The 18385-nt window shown below is 30.9% G+C and overlaps 1 protein-coding gene and 1 long non-coding RNA gene across 2 annotated transcripts in view; both read left to right on the forward strand.

Annotated features, from left to right (window-relative positions):
* LOC134697042 (AF4/FMR2 family member 1-like) overlaps positions 1 to 11851 on the forward strand; it is a 68032-nt gene extending 56181 nt beyond the window's left edge. The window contains exons 13-20 of the mRNA XM_063559059.1: positions 1006 to 1133; positions 1625 to 1718; positions 3358 to 3494; positions 6788 to 6853; positions 7401 to 7494; positions 8001 to 8120; positions 8789 to 8981; positions 9626 to 11851. Of these exons, the coding sequence (XP_063415129.1) occupies positions 1006 to 1133; positions 1625 to 1718; positions 3358 to 3494; positions 6788 to 6853; positions 7401 to 7494; positions 8001 to 8120; positions 8789 to 8981; positions 9626 to 9741 (948 nt within the window). The 3' untranslated portion in view covers positions 9742 to 11851. The remainder of the gene's footprint in view (positions 1 to 1005; positions 1134 to 1624; positions 1719 to 3357; positions 3495 to 6787; positions 6854 to 7400; positions 7495 to 8000; positions 8121 to 8788; positions 8982 to 9625) is intronic.
* Positions 11852 to 11910: 59 nt separating this feature from the next.
* LOC134697043 (uncharacterized) lies at positions 11911 to 15953 on the forward strand. The gene is made up of 2 exons (XR_010103060.1): positions 11911 to 11955; positions 11986 to 15953. It is a non-coding gene; the product is annotated as an uncharacterized LOC134697043 (long non-coding RNA).
* The last annotated feature ends 2432 nt before the right edge of the window (positions 15954 to 18385 follow it).

Consider the following 18385-nt stretch of genomic DNA (forward strand, 5'->3'; position numbering starts at 1 on the left):
CATGATTGATTAGGTTTAGTCATTAACATATTTTTCTAGCCAATGTTTTTATTATCATTTGGTAAATGGACTTTTCCTTACCTGTATGTTACAGTAGTCATGTTTATATTTTGTTTGTTGATTTGTAAGTCATCAGTATGTTTAGGTCACTAAGCCAGTAAATACAATAATTTTATGTATACTTTCTGTATAATTTGTCTGTCTTCCCATTAACTATGACTTGTCATTAATTAAATTAATCAATTTAAAGCACTTCAGTGAATTTAAATGTAAAACATATGTATTGCTTGCATGGAAATTCGTGGAATCTGTTATTTTTTAACATCTCTGTAATTGTTGTAAATTTGTGTTGGTTAATTGTTTGATATCCTAGTTATGTCATTATAAACCAAAGATATAGTGTTACAAATGAATCAATTCTGTCCTCTTGTGAACTTTGTTGATAAAAAACGCTAGAAAATAGCTTGACCTAAAGCACATATTTTAAAATTGTGCTCCTGCAATTTATACATTTATACGTTTGATTTTATTGATATTGAGGTATATCATACCAAGATATGGACTTGGCTGTATTAATTTTTTATTCGTAAATACTTAAAAACTGACAGAATTCCACAAAACATCTAAGAAATGAAGTTGTGCACCTGCAATGTTTCTGTCTGATCTTGGTGTTTTAGGGCTTTTCATATCAAACATGGACTCTTTCTGTTCACATCTTTTAGAGACAGTAGGAAACATGAATCCTCTTATGAAAACTCAAACACTCTTCAATATGATCTTAAGCATAAATGTATAAATATCAAAAAACTTTATTTATAATTATAAGACTGAATGGCTTAAACAAAGTCACCCAGCTAGACGGTATTTGGAGATAAAAGAAATTTACATACAATAATACAGCATAAATATGTTTCAATGTTTGATGCATGCCAAAACATGAACCAATTAATAAAATCATGGAAAGTTATTTCTGAGATTTAACAGAATCTTTGTACTGTTTTGCAGGTGGAAGACCTTAATGGCCAGGCTAACAGTGATGCTCACCCGTCCTCTGTAGAAACCATCTTCAATCGAGAAGGAGACGGTGATCATGAAACTTTCAGTCGTAAACCAGTCAGGAAACCAGATGAACCGTAAGATATTGGTTAACGTCATTTACTGGTTCCAAGAACTGTGGTTCATTTCAATGAGACAGCGCCAAAAATCCCAAGTTAACAAAATAAATCTATATAAGTCACATTGTGGTCATTAAATGTTTAGGTGATTTCAGCAGACAACCAAAGGAATTGAAAAAGAAACAGACAATCAGACAATAAATGCAGCTAATGAGATGGCACTGCATTTAAAATGGATATTTGAAGTACCAAACTCATTATTGTCTACTTTATTTGTTTTCTCTTCATGATATTTTAGATAAATAATTAAAATTGGTTGATTGATATTTGCCTACACTGCCTCAGCAAAAAGCTATATTGTAACAATAACTTTAGATAGATAAAAGCATACAATAAGTAACCTGGAAAACACTTTCTGTTGGTAATGTTATGTGTAGATGCTTTTAGCACATGCTTAAAGCTTAGTTTTAAGAATTTGGAATAAATAACTGATGACCGATTTATTACAGTTTGGAATCAAGTGATATTCACCGATCTCGTGCCAGAGATCTGAAGCATCAGGCAGATGAACTTGCCAAACGACTGAAGCATCATCCAGACTTTGTAAGTTACAGTAATGTTCACAGATATATTTAGATGAAGACCCTAAAAAAAAACACAAATATATATTATGTAATAGTTTTGGACAGTGCACATAGTGCAGTGCCAGAAATTTTCCAGGAAGTCCTGCATGACAGGCTTGTTTCCGCAGTGGATTTATCAATTAGAAAAGTACAGAAATATAACAACTAGATATCATCAATCTAAAAGTAGGATTAGGAAAACTAGATCTGTCGTCTTTTATTTATCCTTGTCCTTAAGTGATGAAGGAAATTAAACATTAATTAAATAAATACTTTGCTTGTATACTAGTACAACCGAGCCTGTTATTTGGTGGTTGAAATTTTTTTCCTCGTGTCTGAATTTTGGAAATGGACTCATCTAAGCTGCAAAAAACACCTCAAATTCTGTAAAAGTGCATATTGTCTTTCTTCAGCCAGTTTGATCTTAATTCTCTAAACAGCTATTAAAAGAATTGATTGTTATTGAAATACATCTACATAAGAATAACAAGAGCTAGAATAACCAGTCCGAGATGTTGTAATTGAATGTCAAATGGTTGAAGCAAAAGTATTTAATAGTTAACAATTCATTTTGATGACAATGAAGATGATTTTGAACTTTAATATATAAACTTATCTGAAGTTATCATTAAATTTAGATTTGTTTGATTATCTGACACAGTACTGTCCTGTCAATGTCAACAATAATGACAGTTGTTTCTTATCAATTCTTCTAAGTCTGATGATTGAGTGCATTTCTTTGCAACATTTGTTTAATAAATGGCGGACATGTTTTTTGCTCATAAATCATGTGGTAGTGCAGAATAGGTGTTGATTAGAACGTAAATGCCATTTACATAACTGAGATGTGAGAAATCATAATTACCATACTTATACAGACAGTCTGTGATGAAGGCTTATAAATAACTTTTAAATAAAAGTGTTATTATTTATCAGTAAAAACTACAGGTTTTTGGTAATCAAACCATACAAAACCAAAGAATGGGGGAGGGTTGAGATATTAAAAGTACTTTGAATTCAGAAATTATTGTTTGCATTTATTATAGTGATTTGGGAATTTTTGACAAAAATAGTTGATAAGTTATTGCGATTTTCAAGAGAGAGAAAAATATCCACCAAGATATATGTATCAGATATAAGAAAACAAGTTCTTATTATTGCAATATTCACTAAGTTGCATTATTCAATTAATTTAGACCTGGCAATAATTTGTGAACTAACACTAACTAGTTTCTTAACTTATACTAACTAGTTAAACCAGGCTTTATGTACCCTTGTGATTGGTTGACACTTTAAGTTTTATCTCAAATTAATTTTGTTTATCATTGTTGTGTTGATCTGTTAAAGTCTGTTACCCTCTAGATGTCTTTTAGTTATTTAGGTCATTGGGTCACTATATGATGTAGAACTAGTTGATAGTTGATATTGAATTTATTGACAACATTTCTTCTCTGGGCCATTTTGAACTTGGCATATTGTAGACATACATCTATTATTGAAGACAATAAAAATCATATAGATTCAGCTTATGCCAGCCAGTTATTACATTTTCCATCCATTTTAAATAATGAAATATGTTTTGCTTCTAGGTATTTAAATAATTGTGATTTTTGTTTCAGACTGACAGAATTGCTATGTATTTATTGTATACCGAGTCTATGTCGTCCTTTGTATTGTGTGGGTATGCCATGGAAAAAGAGGAACGCAAGGCCACCGATGTTTATAAAATGTACTCTGACACATTTAACTTAATATCGTAAGTATCTACAAACAATCAACAGTTACAATTTATATGGTAATATGTATTAGAAATGTTATAGAAAGCATTGCCATCACCTACTTACTGTAACAAGGCTTTAAACAGGTGTTGTACACAAGTAGGTATCCAAACATTCCCTTTATAGAAAGCATTGCCTTCACCTACTTACTGTAACAAGGCTTTAAACAGGTGTTGTACACAAGTAGGTATCCAAACATTCCCTTTATAGAAAGCATTGCCATCACCTACTTACTGTAACAAGGCTTTAAACAGGTGTTGTACACAAGTAGGTATCCAAACATTCCCTTTATAGAAAGCATTGCCATCACCTACTTACTGTAACAAGGCTTTAAACAGGTGTTGTACACAAGTAGGTATCCAAACATTCCCTTTATAGAAAGCATTGCCATCACCTACTTACTGTAACAAGGCTTTAAACAGGTGTTGTACACAAGTAGGTATCCAAACATTCCCTTTATAGAAAGCATTGCCATCACCTACTTACTGTAACAAGGCTTTAAACATGTGTTGTACACAAGTAGGTATCCAAACATTCCCTTTATAGAAAGCATTGCCTTCACCTACTTACTGTAACAAGGCTTTAAACAGGTGTTGTACACAAGTAGGTATATAAACATTCCCTTTATAGAAAGCATTGCCATCACCTACTTACTGTAACAAGGCTTTAAACAGGTGTTGTACACAAGTAGGTATATAAACATTCCCTTTATAGAAAGCATTGCCATCACCTACTTACTGTAACAAGGCTTTAAACAGGTGTTGTACACAAGTAGGTATCCAAACATTCCCTTTATAGAAAGCATTGCCTTCACCTACTTACTGTAACAAGGCTTTAAACAGGTGTTGTACACAAGTAGGTATCCAAACATTCCCTTTATAGAAAGCATTGCCATCACCTACTTACTGTAACAAGGCTTTAAACAGGTGTTGTACACAAGTAGGTATCCAAACATTCCCTTTATAGAAAGCATTGCCATCACCTACTTACTGTAACAAGGCTTTAAACAGGTGTTGTACACAAGTAGGTATCCAAACATTCCCTTTATAGAAAGCATTGCCATCACCTACTTACTGTAACAAGGCTTTAAACAGGTGTTGTACACAAGTAGGTATCCAAACATTCCTTTTATAGAAAGCATTGCCATCACCTACTTACTGTAACAAGGCTTTAAACAGGTGTTGTACACAAGTAGGTATCCAAACATTCCCTTTATAGAAAGCATTGCCATCACCTACTTACTGTAACAAGGCTTTAAACAGGTGTTGTACACAAGTAGGTATCCAAACATTCCCTTTATAGAAAGCATTGCCATCACCTACTTACTGTAACAAGGCTTTAAACATGTGTTGTACACAAGTAGGTATCCAAACATTCCCTTTATATGTCTAGACGATTTTCTTTAAAAAAAAGAATTCACTGAAAATAGCAAACATTAATTTAAACTCTCATTCCATATCCTTTAGATGTCCAAAACCTAGCCAGAGATATTTTATTGGTTATTACAAAGTTGGTTATGTGTTAGAAAAAATCCTTTGATCTGAAAGAGTGCAATTTTGTAGTAACTTGGCAATTTGAAGCAGTGTAGGATGAAAAGTTATTTATAAAATAGTTTCCTTTAATTTATTTCCCTGACTTGATAATTTTTATGAACTAATATTTGACTATATTGATTCAGCTCCACTGTTTTAGAAGATTAAGTAACATTAAATTAACATTAGTTTTACGTCTTTTTTGTGGTTTTGGAGAAAGCCATTTATTTTCTGTACAGATCACAACATAAAAGGATGTTGTGATATAGGCTCTGTAAGTGTAATGAAAATCCCCCCAAACAAATTACTTTTAAATCTAATAAATTGATACAATTTCTTATTGCAATCCTCACCAAGAGAATAATTATGTATTTTACTGATGAGCATATCTAGTACATTTTACCATCATTGATATAATTCAGATTATGAACAGTGATTTTCTCTTGAATGTACTTTACAAATACACTTGGGAAGGACAGTTTTAATAACCTTGAATTTGTCTAAATGGACTATTTCAGATATTAAACTGTCACTGCAAATTATTTTGCACATTATACTATAACCAGAATGTTCTTAAGCAGTCTAAGTAGTTACTACTGAAATCTCTATCCAGTCAACACTGAGGTTGTGAGTTTGATCCCCACTCGTGTGGGTGCACTCAACTCCAATCTTAATTGACCAGGATTGTCATTTTTCCTGTAGAAGGTCATGGTTTTCTCCTGGCACTCCGGCTTCCTCCATCGATAAAAATTGGCGGTGCTTAAAAGTTGTGTTCAAACACAAAAATCATTCAAATCAATTTGGTTGGGAGGTTTACATGCAAAGAAGACTTTACAAATTAGGATTTTTAAGTCTAAAAGAATTCACATGATATTGTCAAACTCTTTTACAAAATACATAAACATTTGTATTGATAAACATTGAAGAATTGTAGAATTATTAACTGTTAAAATTGTTACCAGGATTAACATGTGTTCATTTGACATTTTTGTAATTTATCAATCTTCAGACTTTGCAGTAAGGAGATTTTATCCTACAGGAGGTATTAAAAACTCATTACTTCAATGGAATACAGTATTGCCATTAATTATGTATTCACTAAACTCAAATGTATAGTTTGTTGACTTTTACATAGTCATGATTTTCTTCAATAAAGTGTTTAGGATTACATTACTTCTCTGATTAATGACAACAATACAACTGCCTTATAAGGGATACATACATATTTATTAAAGCAGGTTAATGCAAGATTTATACTTGTTGTACTTATGGTATTGTATTCATAATTTGTTTTTCATAATTCAATGTAGTGTTTTGAAATTTAGACTGTATTTAATTAGCTACATATGTGGGAATCTTTTGTATAAATTTCCCATTATAAACAATTGTCATAATATACAATAATAAATACAAACTGAATATAAATGTTCAATATTTCCTATTGAACAAAGATGGGCACACAATGTTTTACTTATATTTTATGTTGCTTCATACTGTGGATTCATCATCATTATTGTCTGTGGATTTCCTGGATATAAGTTAACAGCAAGATGTTCATAAAATAGAAATTTACTAGAGATTCTGGCAAAACCTTGAAATCAAAATATCCACTAAAGTTTTCCTCAATCCATGGAAATTGGTAATTATGGAAATAAATGAATGCTGAGTATCTGTAGATCTTTCCATAAATATATGTGCTTTTTTATGAATAATTGATAATCTGTTTCATTTGTTTGTAGTCATATCTGTAAAATAAGGCCCAGTGCTGAAACTTCAGAAACAGAGAAAAAACTAGCAGTATTAATGTAAGTGTTATTATTTGGGATTTTAAAAAAATGGTGGAGTGGGGACTGATATACCATACTGGTTTCGGTGCTCTGTCACATGTTTCTAGAATTTTTTTTCATCAAGTATGTTTGAGACCAAATGCCAGATAAGACTTTGATTAAAATGTAGAAGAGCTAAAAAGGTCTGAAATAGATAGCTTTTAACATTGCTAGAGGAGTTGCAACCTTTGTTTTTATGAATTTGATAAGAACCTACGGCTGACTACTGGAGATCAAATCAATTAGCAATTGCAGATTTATTAAAAAAAAAAACATTTATGAAAAGTATGTTATTGACCAATGATGTAAGTGTTGAACCTATTAGGTTTATAGTATTTAGTCAGATGATAATGGATAATTGTAAATAGTGTTAATATTTGAACTTGTGTGTCGTTATTTTGTTTTGAGTAAAACACCAATAGTTAGGATTAAAATTGTACAATTTGATTTTGAATGTGAGAATGTCACTGATATACTGAATTATTCTGAATGTAGAACCAAAGATATATTGTTTCTCTTTTATCAGATATAGAATCCAGTCAATACTATGTTTTAAGTTGTACAAAATGAAAAAAAACGAAGCTTTGAAGTTCAAGAAAATCATTGATGAACATAACAAGGTAAATAAGCTCATAATAAGGTGTTTAATAATGTGTGGACCAGGGGAAATAACTCCAGTCTCAATGTGAATGTTTTCTTTCTTGTTTAAGATCTCTCAATATACAGCTTTAATGGAACATTAAAACAACCCAACAACACAAATGATATTTTTTTTTAATTCTTCTTGATAATGCAAACCAGAAAGAAAGAAAAAAAATTATTACATACATTCTATCTTTAACTTGAATGGACAAATGTATTCTAAAATGGCCTGTAAACGTTGCAGAAAGTTTATTGCACTTTTAAAACAAAACAGATGATATTATGATAAACTTACTTGAATGAAAATGTAGCACAACAAACTGATGAAATAACATATCTGATTAAAACAAGATATATCTAGAGTAAAATACTTGGAATTGGTTTCATTCAGTTGTATGTTACTAAAAATTCTTTTTTAGGTATATACATTTCATTGTCTTTAAATTTTCAATCTTTTTTTTTTAATGATAATTTTGTTTTTCAGACTTCATCATCAAAACAACCAGCTCATGCGCCGTCCCCCCATTGGAACAACCGATCGACGCCATCTCCCATGTCGCCTTCTCCTTCCCCTGCTGGCAGTGATGGGTCTATAAGATCACAGGTAATACATCTTCTTCTTCAAGCTTTTATTTAAACCTTGGGGGACTCAAGACATCATCTTTCCTATCATTTGTTCTCTTTACAAAATAGGATTATTACATTTTAATTGATTATAAAAAAAAATATAAGGAAGTATCATCTTCTTTCAGAATTTAGGACAGCATTAAATGTTTCCTTGTAACTTCTGTATATAGAGGACAATAATCTTGACATCTAAATTTATAAACATCAATAATCGTTTAAAGAGACTGTAGGTAAAACCTTTATTCAAATATATCAGTTCATGAAAAGGATCATTAGACTAAAAGTATATTAACATCAGAATCATTAATGAAATCAGTGAAATTTAAACATGAAGTAAAGAAACAGAAATCATTAAAATAGGACAGGGATATGTACCAGGAGTAAAAATAGAAAAAATAAAACGCAATACAGAACAACAAGATTATAGATATCTTTTATGTTGTAAATTTGATATTGATTTTATATTTGATATTATTTTTGTAGTTGTGTGACTGCTGCAAGGCTGACATCTGTGTAATGTTTGTTATGCAATAAATATTATTTCAATAACCTCTAATGTAATAAAAATTGGGCAGGGACTCATCTTCAACATCAATCAGAAAATCTAATTCAGCCTTACTATATTATGTAATGTTTATTTTACAGGATAGTGGTTATACGCCTTCCAAACTTCCAAATGGGAACATTTCCACCCAACCAACCATGTCATCACCAGGAACGGTGGCAGTTCCTCAGCGGATACATTCCATTACTCAACAGTATCATAGTATAGTTAATTATGTCGTCCAGTGCCATGAATTCTGGGATCAAGCAGAATCTGTATATAGTGATCATAAAGGTAAGAAAATAATGCAATACAAATTATCATACATTATTTATTGTTGGTTGCTTTAGAAATTTGCCTTATATTTTTGTTTCAATGTTCCTTTAATTAGTCTCTATCTTTCTAAGGACATTTGAACAATTTTTAACCAGCAATCATATTTAAGAAAAAAAAACTTGCATAAGAAATGAAAATGAAATTATTATAATAGATATGAGATATGGTATGAGTGCCAATGAGACATTGTAAATGTGAAATGTTTATATTATATTATATACATATATATATATACAACTCGTCTTAACATCAACCCAACAATGTTAGATCTGTAAATTTGCTTTCGCAATATATATATATATATATTCAAACAGAAATCCTGACCTTACTTTATATTATAAGCTGTTGTAATATAAAAAAAAAATATAAGCAAACATCATGATGAACAAGTGCAGAAATTATTTTACAAGGATTTTTTTCAAGCAAGATACCCCATATAGCATTCACACATGCTTTTCAATTTGGCTTTTCAAAGTGTTACAAATATTGTTTTTACTGATACTTTATTTTTCACTAGTTGTGAATTTTATTGTTTTACTGATATTTTATTTTACTTCAGTTTCCAAATTTTAATTTGTTACTGACAAGTTATATTTCTCTAGTTGTAGAATTTTATGGTGATATTGACGATCAGTGTGGATCTCTGACTTTACATTCTTCTGTGCCAGATCTGGTATATTATGTACAAATTGGTCTTCAAAAGATCAGAGAGACGTGACAGTGATCCTGTAGTTAAGTGTATGGCAGCTATTGGCTGACAACCTATGTGATAAAACCATGGCATTCTCAAGGTCTTCCTTCCTCAACAGTCTTACCATAAATGTGTCCTGGAGGGAGATCAGGTGCCCTGTTGTCAGATCGGAGAGGACAGTTTTTATTCAGTTCTATAAACCCTTTTTAGTTTGTTTATTTTGTTTTATAAGAATTAAAACATTTGGTCTCATATTGTAGAAAGTTGAATGTTTGTAGTTAAATTATGTTTATTTTCTTAATGATATCTGAAATGATCATTTGTAAAGTATTTTTGGTACCTTTTTCTTTGACCATGACTATCCTTTTAACTTCAGATTAAATTTGAGATAAGGAGTATTTTAGCCACATATTTCATACATTCCTCCAAAGTTTTTGTTGTTCAACATGTTATGCTTACTACATTTGAAAGTTTAGTTTTTGAGATAACACAATTTTATGGTTTAAGCCTTAAAGTGCTAAGTTGTTCTTCCATTGCAAAGTTCAGTTATAAGATTCCAGTTTAATAAAAATGGCCACTGTTACACTGTCATGCAGAATTATTTGCTAAATAATTTTAAGCAAAATTTAAATCTTTCTGTTTCCATGGCATTTCCAAAATCTCAGTTTGTTTATAGATCTCAGTTGACTTTGAAGTACTTAACAAAGGAGCATGACAAGAAAAGTGCATTCCACAGGAAACATTCATGTCACTACGGCAATAAAAGTTGTTGTTACTACAGCAATATAACTTGACCATGGTTATTACTAGTCATAAGTGATTGTTTACAAGATACAACAAACAGGATTCTAGTGTCTTTTATCAAGTTGTGTAATTTTATGTAATTAATGAAGAACAATGCCAAAGTTGTTTTGTGTATATTATTAGAGAGTGCTATCAGGGGGGATAATCAAGGCATGATGGTTGGTTGTGAGCCATTGTGATAGAATGGGGACAAAGGGTAATTCTTCTGTATTGTCCTATTCTTGTAGAAGTTAAAATGAATGTACAAATAAAGGAATACTGAAAGTTTTATATTTATAATGATGTCAGCTAAACCAGATATTATCAGTTGGGTACTGAAATTTCCATAGTCTTATGTGCATATTAAAATCAGTTAAAATTTTGACAGCTGTCATTATTAAACTAAATTTTCAACTTCTACAAAATCAAAATTATGAATGATTCAAATACATTTTTTTTTCCTGAAGTCTTTTATCACATGAACTCTAAAAATCTAGCTTTGTGTTAATCATGCACATTCAAAAACTATCTTGGTTGTGAATTTTAATTGTTTATAATAAAAATGACTTGTTTAATATGGAATGACAATCTGGTTTCTTAAGCTGCCATTAATATTAAATGTTTTGTTTGTTATTTGGTCAGAATCTAGAGAATTATGGGTATTTTTATTGTAAGTACACCAAAATTAGAATACAGTTACATCATTGGTTTGATTAGGTGTATGAATAATATAACTCTGAATCAATCCAATTCTCAATCAATTAAGATTATACGTCAGGTGCAAGAAGAATTTCCCTTTGTTTTTTTGTAAAAGCCGGTGGTGTTTGCCGAAATATGTCAAAAAACTATATTTATTGTTTCAATATTTATATATTTATTAAAAATTTTGTATATAGACTTAGTTTATGCATTATTTAAGAATTGTGTATTTTGTTCCACATTTGTATGTTAGACCTGTTCATATAGTAGTGATTTTGAAACATGTGGTTCATTTTTGCAAAAATCAGTAAAATTTATAAAAAGGGTACTTTAAAATTTTGTCAAATGATATTCCTATTATTAATCTTGATAAATAAGTCAATTGATTCCATGTTAAAATACCCAATAAACAAAATACAAGATTTAATCCATTTGAAAATTCTAGTCTGTTTTAATTAGATGCTGTAAATTCACATTTTTTTAAAACATTCTATGATTTAAAAAAAAAGACTTTTTTCAAGTTTTTAAGAACTAAAATTCAAGATATGTTTAAAAAATTAAAAGTCCATGATGACTGGATAATGTCTATAAAAAACATTTTTTTTCATTGCATAATCTCTTCTTTTTTTTGCACTTAATTAATGCTGTCTAGCAACACGGCACAGATGGATAAATGTCTGGTAGACAACACCATCTACATGTTAAAATATGCCATCTGGTTGATCCTTCTGTACTTACTATAGACTTTTGGCACTTTTGGTATAATCAAATTTTAATTTATTTCTTCAGATAATGAAATACTAATGATAAACCATTGACATGTGGTATGCATTCTCATATTTTGAAATTGTGTTCTTACATTGATTTTACCTTCTTGCTCTCGGTCAAACACTTAGGGTCTCTTGGTTATTTTTGATTAAATATTCTATATATATTTTCTAAAGATTTAAATAACAGAAATACAGAAACCTGTTTTGTTATGTTAGTGTTTGCAAACATTATTTGCAGATAACCAGATATTTATTTTTGTTGAAGTTTAATTAATCAAAACCATTAGGTAGTACTGAGAATAATAGAGGAATATCTAAGGTCTGCCTTAGAAAGTTAAAACCCCATAGTTGTTAGCCAAAAATACAAGTTAAAGGGAAGGGGGAAGTCATTCTACCTGTTATAATAAAATACTCTCCAAAAGGAGGAGAAACTTTTGACAATACCCACTCCTGTTATGTATAGATCAACATTCTTATATACTGTAAACCAACTTATTTTGGTGAGCAATTTATTGTCTTGACTTTATTCATTGGGAAAATTAACAACGCCAATATAAATGAGCTTGAATATTTTCTAACTAAAATACAGTAAAAATTATGGAAATAAATTGAAGCAAAGTCCACTAGAATGGCTAAATTTGAAATTGAATGTGAAAAAATATCTAGGTTTTAAGTATCGGTATTCTGAATTAATTGTGACTTTTGAAACATCAGCCGATGCTTTTTATTTACACAAACTATCGTTAAACAAGCTGTTTGTCTCGTTATAAAATCAACAGTATATTGTATGTTATGACGAAAAAAATTATCAAATAGGAAAAACAATGAAGTTTGAAATAAATAGATGAATAGTTTATTTATTTTGATCTCTGAAGTAATATAATATATATATATATCATATTTATAGTAATTTATTTTTGAATGGAAATCAAATTGTGAAAATGCCAAAAAGTGGACATAATTGACATATTGTTTATCATTTGTGTATCTATTATTATTACCATTGATCACATTCATCTTCTCACGTCTGCAGTCAAATGATTTAAAGATCATGACCTCATCTTCATTCCATGCATCACTGGGTTAATATCTAGAAAATCACAATAAGTACATAGGTTTAATATTTTATGCAATGCAATATTTTTAAGATAAATTTTTGACACTAACTGCTTTTCTAAAAGATTTGGTGTGACAAGATATTTGATATGTAAAATGCAAAACAAAACTTTCCTTAGTTTTTGATAGTTGTGAAATCTTATTAATTTTTTCCCCAAAGGAATTGATTTTTTTTTATCTTTTCATGAAGACAACAATTTGATAGCAATAAAGCATTTGATATATGCAAGGGATTCCATTGGCTTAGATTTAAATCATTTGTTACTGCAAACGATTGGTTGTTATGGAATCTGAAGGATCATGGGTATTATCATTGAATAATCCAATGCATTCAATGTTGGTTGATAGGTATAATCATGGTTTAATAAGTGTAGACATATCATTTTACCCAGAATCCTTTACAATTTGTAGCAACAAATCTGATGAAGATATTTTAGATAAGGGTAATTGGGTCTCATTGTCATTTGCCTTAGTGATGCAACAATTTGTATGTGAAGTGCTTTAAATTTACAATTGCCATTATTGTTTGTAATTGTATACTTATAACAATACTCTGTTTAAAACTAAAATGTTTATCTAAAGATACCATGGCTTACAGACAGTCAACTATTCTGCCCCACCCCTAATAAAAGTTGACAGGAAGCTTCAATTATAAACTCCATAGACCTATCCCCTATACATTGTTTCTCAGACAGAAGTCGTCAGTTTTACAGTTACTAAATTAAAAGAGGTCAGCTTTTCAAGTTTCTAGTGATGGATATCCCAATAGGATAAAAATTTAGCAAAAGATCATTACATATATTTTCTTTTTATTAATTTGCACATTTTACAAATATATCAAAAATGATTAACATATAAATGAGTATAAATCTTAATTGATATGTTAAACAACCTGTAAAAGTAGGCACTCAATACTGTGTAAACAGATATGATAAATTGATAAATTTTATATGACAAACAAAGACTTGTAATGAAATGTAAAGATGAAAAGGAGAGGTTTTTCTGAAGAGTGAAAAAACTGACCTCCTTGTTATTATTGGATTGATCTTTAAAAGGGGGGTCTAAATTTCTTAAAAAAGATATTTGCAGGCTTCCATGGACATTTGAAGAGTTGACAGCTGGCTGCACCTGATTTTGTACAACCCCTTGCTTTTCTATGCAACAACATATAACTGACATCAGTGCTATATATGTTGACCCTCAATAGATTACCAGTGTGCTATTTAATTTTGTTTCATATGAACAATATAAGTTTGTAAATATGGTGCTAGGACATAGTGTGCTAAACAGGGATACAATGGTTAATACCTTACAGTGACGTCTTGATTCAAAGTCTGGTTAACACTTTATCATTCTTTAATAATGACTGGTTAACAATTTATCACTCTTTAATAATGACTGGTTTGTAGAACTTAGTGGTTAAATATAGCTTGTGAAAAAAGGTTATTAGAGTATCTGGAAAGATTTTCAAATTAACCAGCAACAATAGTGACTTGTCAAAAAATTCATCATGTTGAATGTGGGTAGTACTTGGACAAAGACAATATACAGATTTTCAAACCACTCATACGTATAACAGAATATTTACAAACATTAGTAACTGGCTGTTTTGGCATTTAATTCTACTATAATAGCTCAAATTGCAAGTTTTATTGAAATTTTCATGCTCATTTGTATTTTTCTCATAATTTATTTTTTTGTTGGAAGAAGTTGAGATTTTTAAGCTCATAGTAATCAGATATGGGAATTATTTAGTTCAATGAAATTATTGGAAATTAATTGATGGTTACAATTTATTAAGTTATTTATTTCCAAGCTATATTTGATCAAGTTATTAGATCCTTGAAGTTTTTTAAAATATTAAAAAGTTGTGCAAATCCAGTCACATCTCAGTAGCCTAGATCTCTTGTATTGTTAGTTGTAATGTTTTTTCATACATAAAACTGGGCAATAAAGTAGAAAACCTTCCTGTTAGATAGACAAATAGAATGTGAGACTAGGCACGATTTCTTGATGAATTTCAAGTCTTATTTTATAAATATTTGGCTGTTTATAAAGGGGGAAAAACGTTTGAGATGTCCCCAAGTGTAAATTTGTAGAAAAGATTTGCTTAAGTTAAATGTACATTGTTTGTAAGGCTATTTATATCATTCCAGTTTCTGTGATCTGTTTTGTTAAAACTGGATCTCCTAATTTGCACATGTGGAAGGTAACCAGTTTAAATCAAGTGAGGTAACCATGGATTCATTTATGAGAATTTCATATAAAAAACAGTAATCAAAATTATCTCCCTTTGGTGTTCCTTTGTCATTTCATGCTTTTAATTCTTTATCAATACATTAAATGCATGATTAATGTCAGGGATCTATACTGTTTCAGCTCCACCCATCAAATCTATTCTTGTTAATGCAAAAATCTCTTGTATTAATTGTTTTCCATTGATTTGAACCATGGTTGCCTTGGTAATTATTTTTCTGTGTTCAAAAGTATTTATTGATATTGCGTAAATATGAAATGTACGAGAACCATGTGCAATGATACTGAAGATTCTATATTTGACAAAAATATGCATTATTATTATTTTGTTTTCATCACCATGACAACGGTTGTGTTGATGCTTAATTGTTTGTTTGCCATTGGTTAAGACCACATTAAATTAGTTCTACAATTGATAAGCATTGTATTCATACAAATTATATATCAAATGTGCTCATTATTTTTGTAAATTTTGCAACAAGTTACAAAGTACAAAGTTGAGTATATAAACCAATTTGTAAAATTCATTGAATTTTAAGAATTTATTTGTATTGGTCAATACAATATAGGCCAAATTATATACTTCATGTTCATTATTAAATGACACAAATGTGATTTTGTACTTTTTTTTATTTATTAAAAGCCTTGTACATCATCAGGGATATCGTCTGCAGAACTTTAAAATAAATCATAGTTTGAACAATTCCTTTCACGAATTTGGCTATGCTTTTTGGACCTTTTGGATTGTAGCTCTTCATCTTTTGTATATGCTTTGGATTTCAAGTGTTTTGGCCACGGGCATCACTGGGGAGACGTGTATTGTCGAGGTGCGCATCTGGTGCAGGAAAATTGGTGCCGTTGATTTGATTACTACCACTGGGTCGATGCCTCTGCTGGTGGACTATTAGTCCCAGAGGGTATCACCAGCCCAGTAGCCAGTACTTCGGTACTGGCATGAAAATACGGATTTTTTGTGTTATATAAATTTGCTGTTAACAAATCTTAGAAATTATTATAAATTAAGGAATGTATCTCCCTCATGCAAAGCTCTGATTCCTTTCACGAATTTGGCTATGCTTTTTGGACCTTTTGGATTGTAGCTCTTCATCTTTTGTATATGCTTTGGATTTCAAGTGTTTTGGCCACGGGCATCACTGGGGAGACGTGTATTGTCGAGGTGCGCATCTGGTGCAGGAATATTGGTGCCGTTGATTTGATTACTACCACTGGGTCGATGCCTCTGCTGGTGGACTATTAGTCCCCGAGGGTATCACCAGCCCAGTAGCCAGTACTTCGGTACTGGCATGAAAATATGGATTTTTTGTGTTATTAAAATTTGCTGTTAACAAATCTTAGAAATTATTATAAATTAAGGAATGTATCTCCCTCATGCAAAGCTCTGATTCCTTTCACGAATTTGGCTATGCTTTTTGGACCTTTTGGATTGTAGCTCTTCATCTTTTGTATATGCTTTGGATTTCAAGTGTTTTGGCCACGGGCATCACTGGGGAGACGTGTATTGTCGAGGTGCGCATCTGGTGCAGGAAAATTGGTGCCGTTGATTTGATTACTACCACTGGGTCGATGCCTCTGCTGGTGGACTATTAGTCCCCGAGGGTATCACCAGCCCAGTAGCCAGTACTTCGGTACTGGCATGAAAATACGGATTTTTTGTGTTATTAAAATTTGCTGTTAACAAATCTTAGAAATTATTATAAATTAAGGAATGTATCTCCCTCATGCAAAGCTCTGATTCCTTTCACGAATTTGGCTATGCTTTTTGGACCTTTTGGATTGTAGCTCTTCATCTTTTGTATATGCTTTGGATTTCAAGTGTTTTGGCCACGGGCATCACTGGGGAGACGTGTATTGTCGAGGTGCGCATCTGGTGCAGGAAAATTGGTGCCGTTGATTTGATTAAGTTTAGCTAAAATATCCTCATGAGGGAGGAGTGATTAAACCCATGGAATTATTGTCACATTTTCAGAGCTTCATGAAATTTGGTATAAAGCTGTATGTGAGAAAATTGAGAATGGGAATGTGTCAAAGAGACAACCCTACCTACATGTAAGAGCAGAAAACAGCTCATGCCACTTATGGGTCTCCAACACAGCGAGAGTATCCTGCACTTGAAGGCAGGCTTTTATCTTGCCCCTAACACGAATGTACTAGTTCAGTGAAATGGATGTCCGATCAAACTCCGAAACATATAAATGAACTAAATATTTTAAAAACATATAAATGAACTAAACTTTTTAAAAACATACAAGACTTACAAAGACTTAAGAGGCGCCAGACTAAGGACAGGTGCAAAAATGGGGCATGGTTAAACATATTAAGGTAGGTACATGGAATTCCCGCGTATACCGTCATCTTGGATTGTATAATCACGTAAAAAATCGGTCTAGTTATTTGACTAAATCTGCAAATTTGGAGACAGATTTGCAATTTAAAGGTTCGACTGTTTGATAATATAAAGAAAAGTTGGTAATTTATTTTATAATTCAAAATATTTGAACAAATATATTTGTTTTTGCATTTAGAATCATTTTTTTCAAATGAGTCATTTAAGGGAAGATAACTCTTTTAGTACAAAATTTACACTAGACTGATAGGGAATTTTTTTCTTTTTACTTGTAACAAGAAAACAAGTTCGGTGACACCATTTTTTCTTTTTATTTTCTTAAACTATAGTACAAAACCTATCTTTTCACAATTTATTTAAAAATTCTATCTCATAGATTTTTTTTATGCACACAAACGTGTTTTTCCATTAACAATCTAACCAAATTTAGACAATTTTCAATGACGCATAGCTTGAAAAATAGCACGGTGACCCATACTTTTTATTACATTTCTGAAAAGAGAATACTAAAATCTTCATTTTGGCTAAGTATAAGAAAATTCTGTCTCAAAAAATATTTACTTATGATCTACCTTAAGTGAGATCTCAACCCTCTCCCTATACCTCTAGGCAATAGACAAACACACAGCAATATGCAATTCAGTTTTGAAGATGTCTGATGTTAAAATACTAAGCAAAATGA

Source organism: Mytilus trossulus, chromosome 14 (assembly GCF_036588685.1).
Source record: "Mytilus trossulus isolate FHL-02 chromosome 14, PNRI_Mtr1.1.1.hap1, whole genome shotgun sequence".
NCBI lineage: Eukaryota > Metazoa > Mollusca > Bivalvia > Mytilida > Mytilidae > Mytilus > Mytilus trossulus.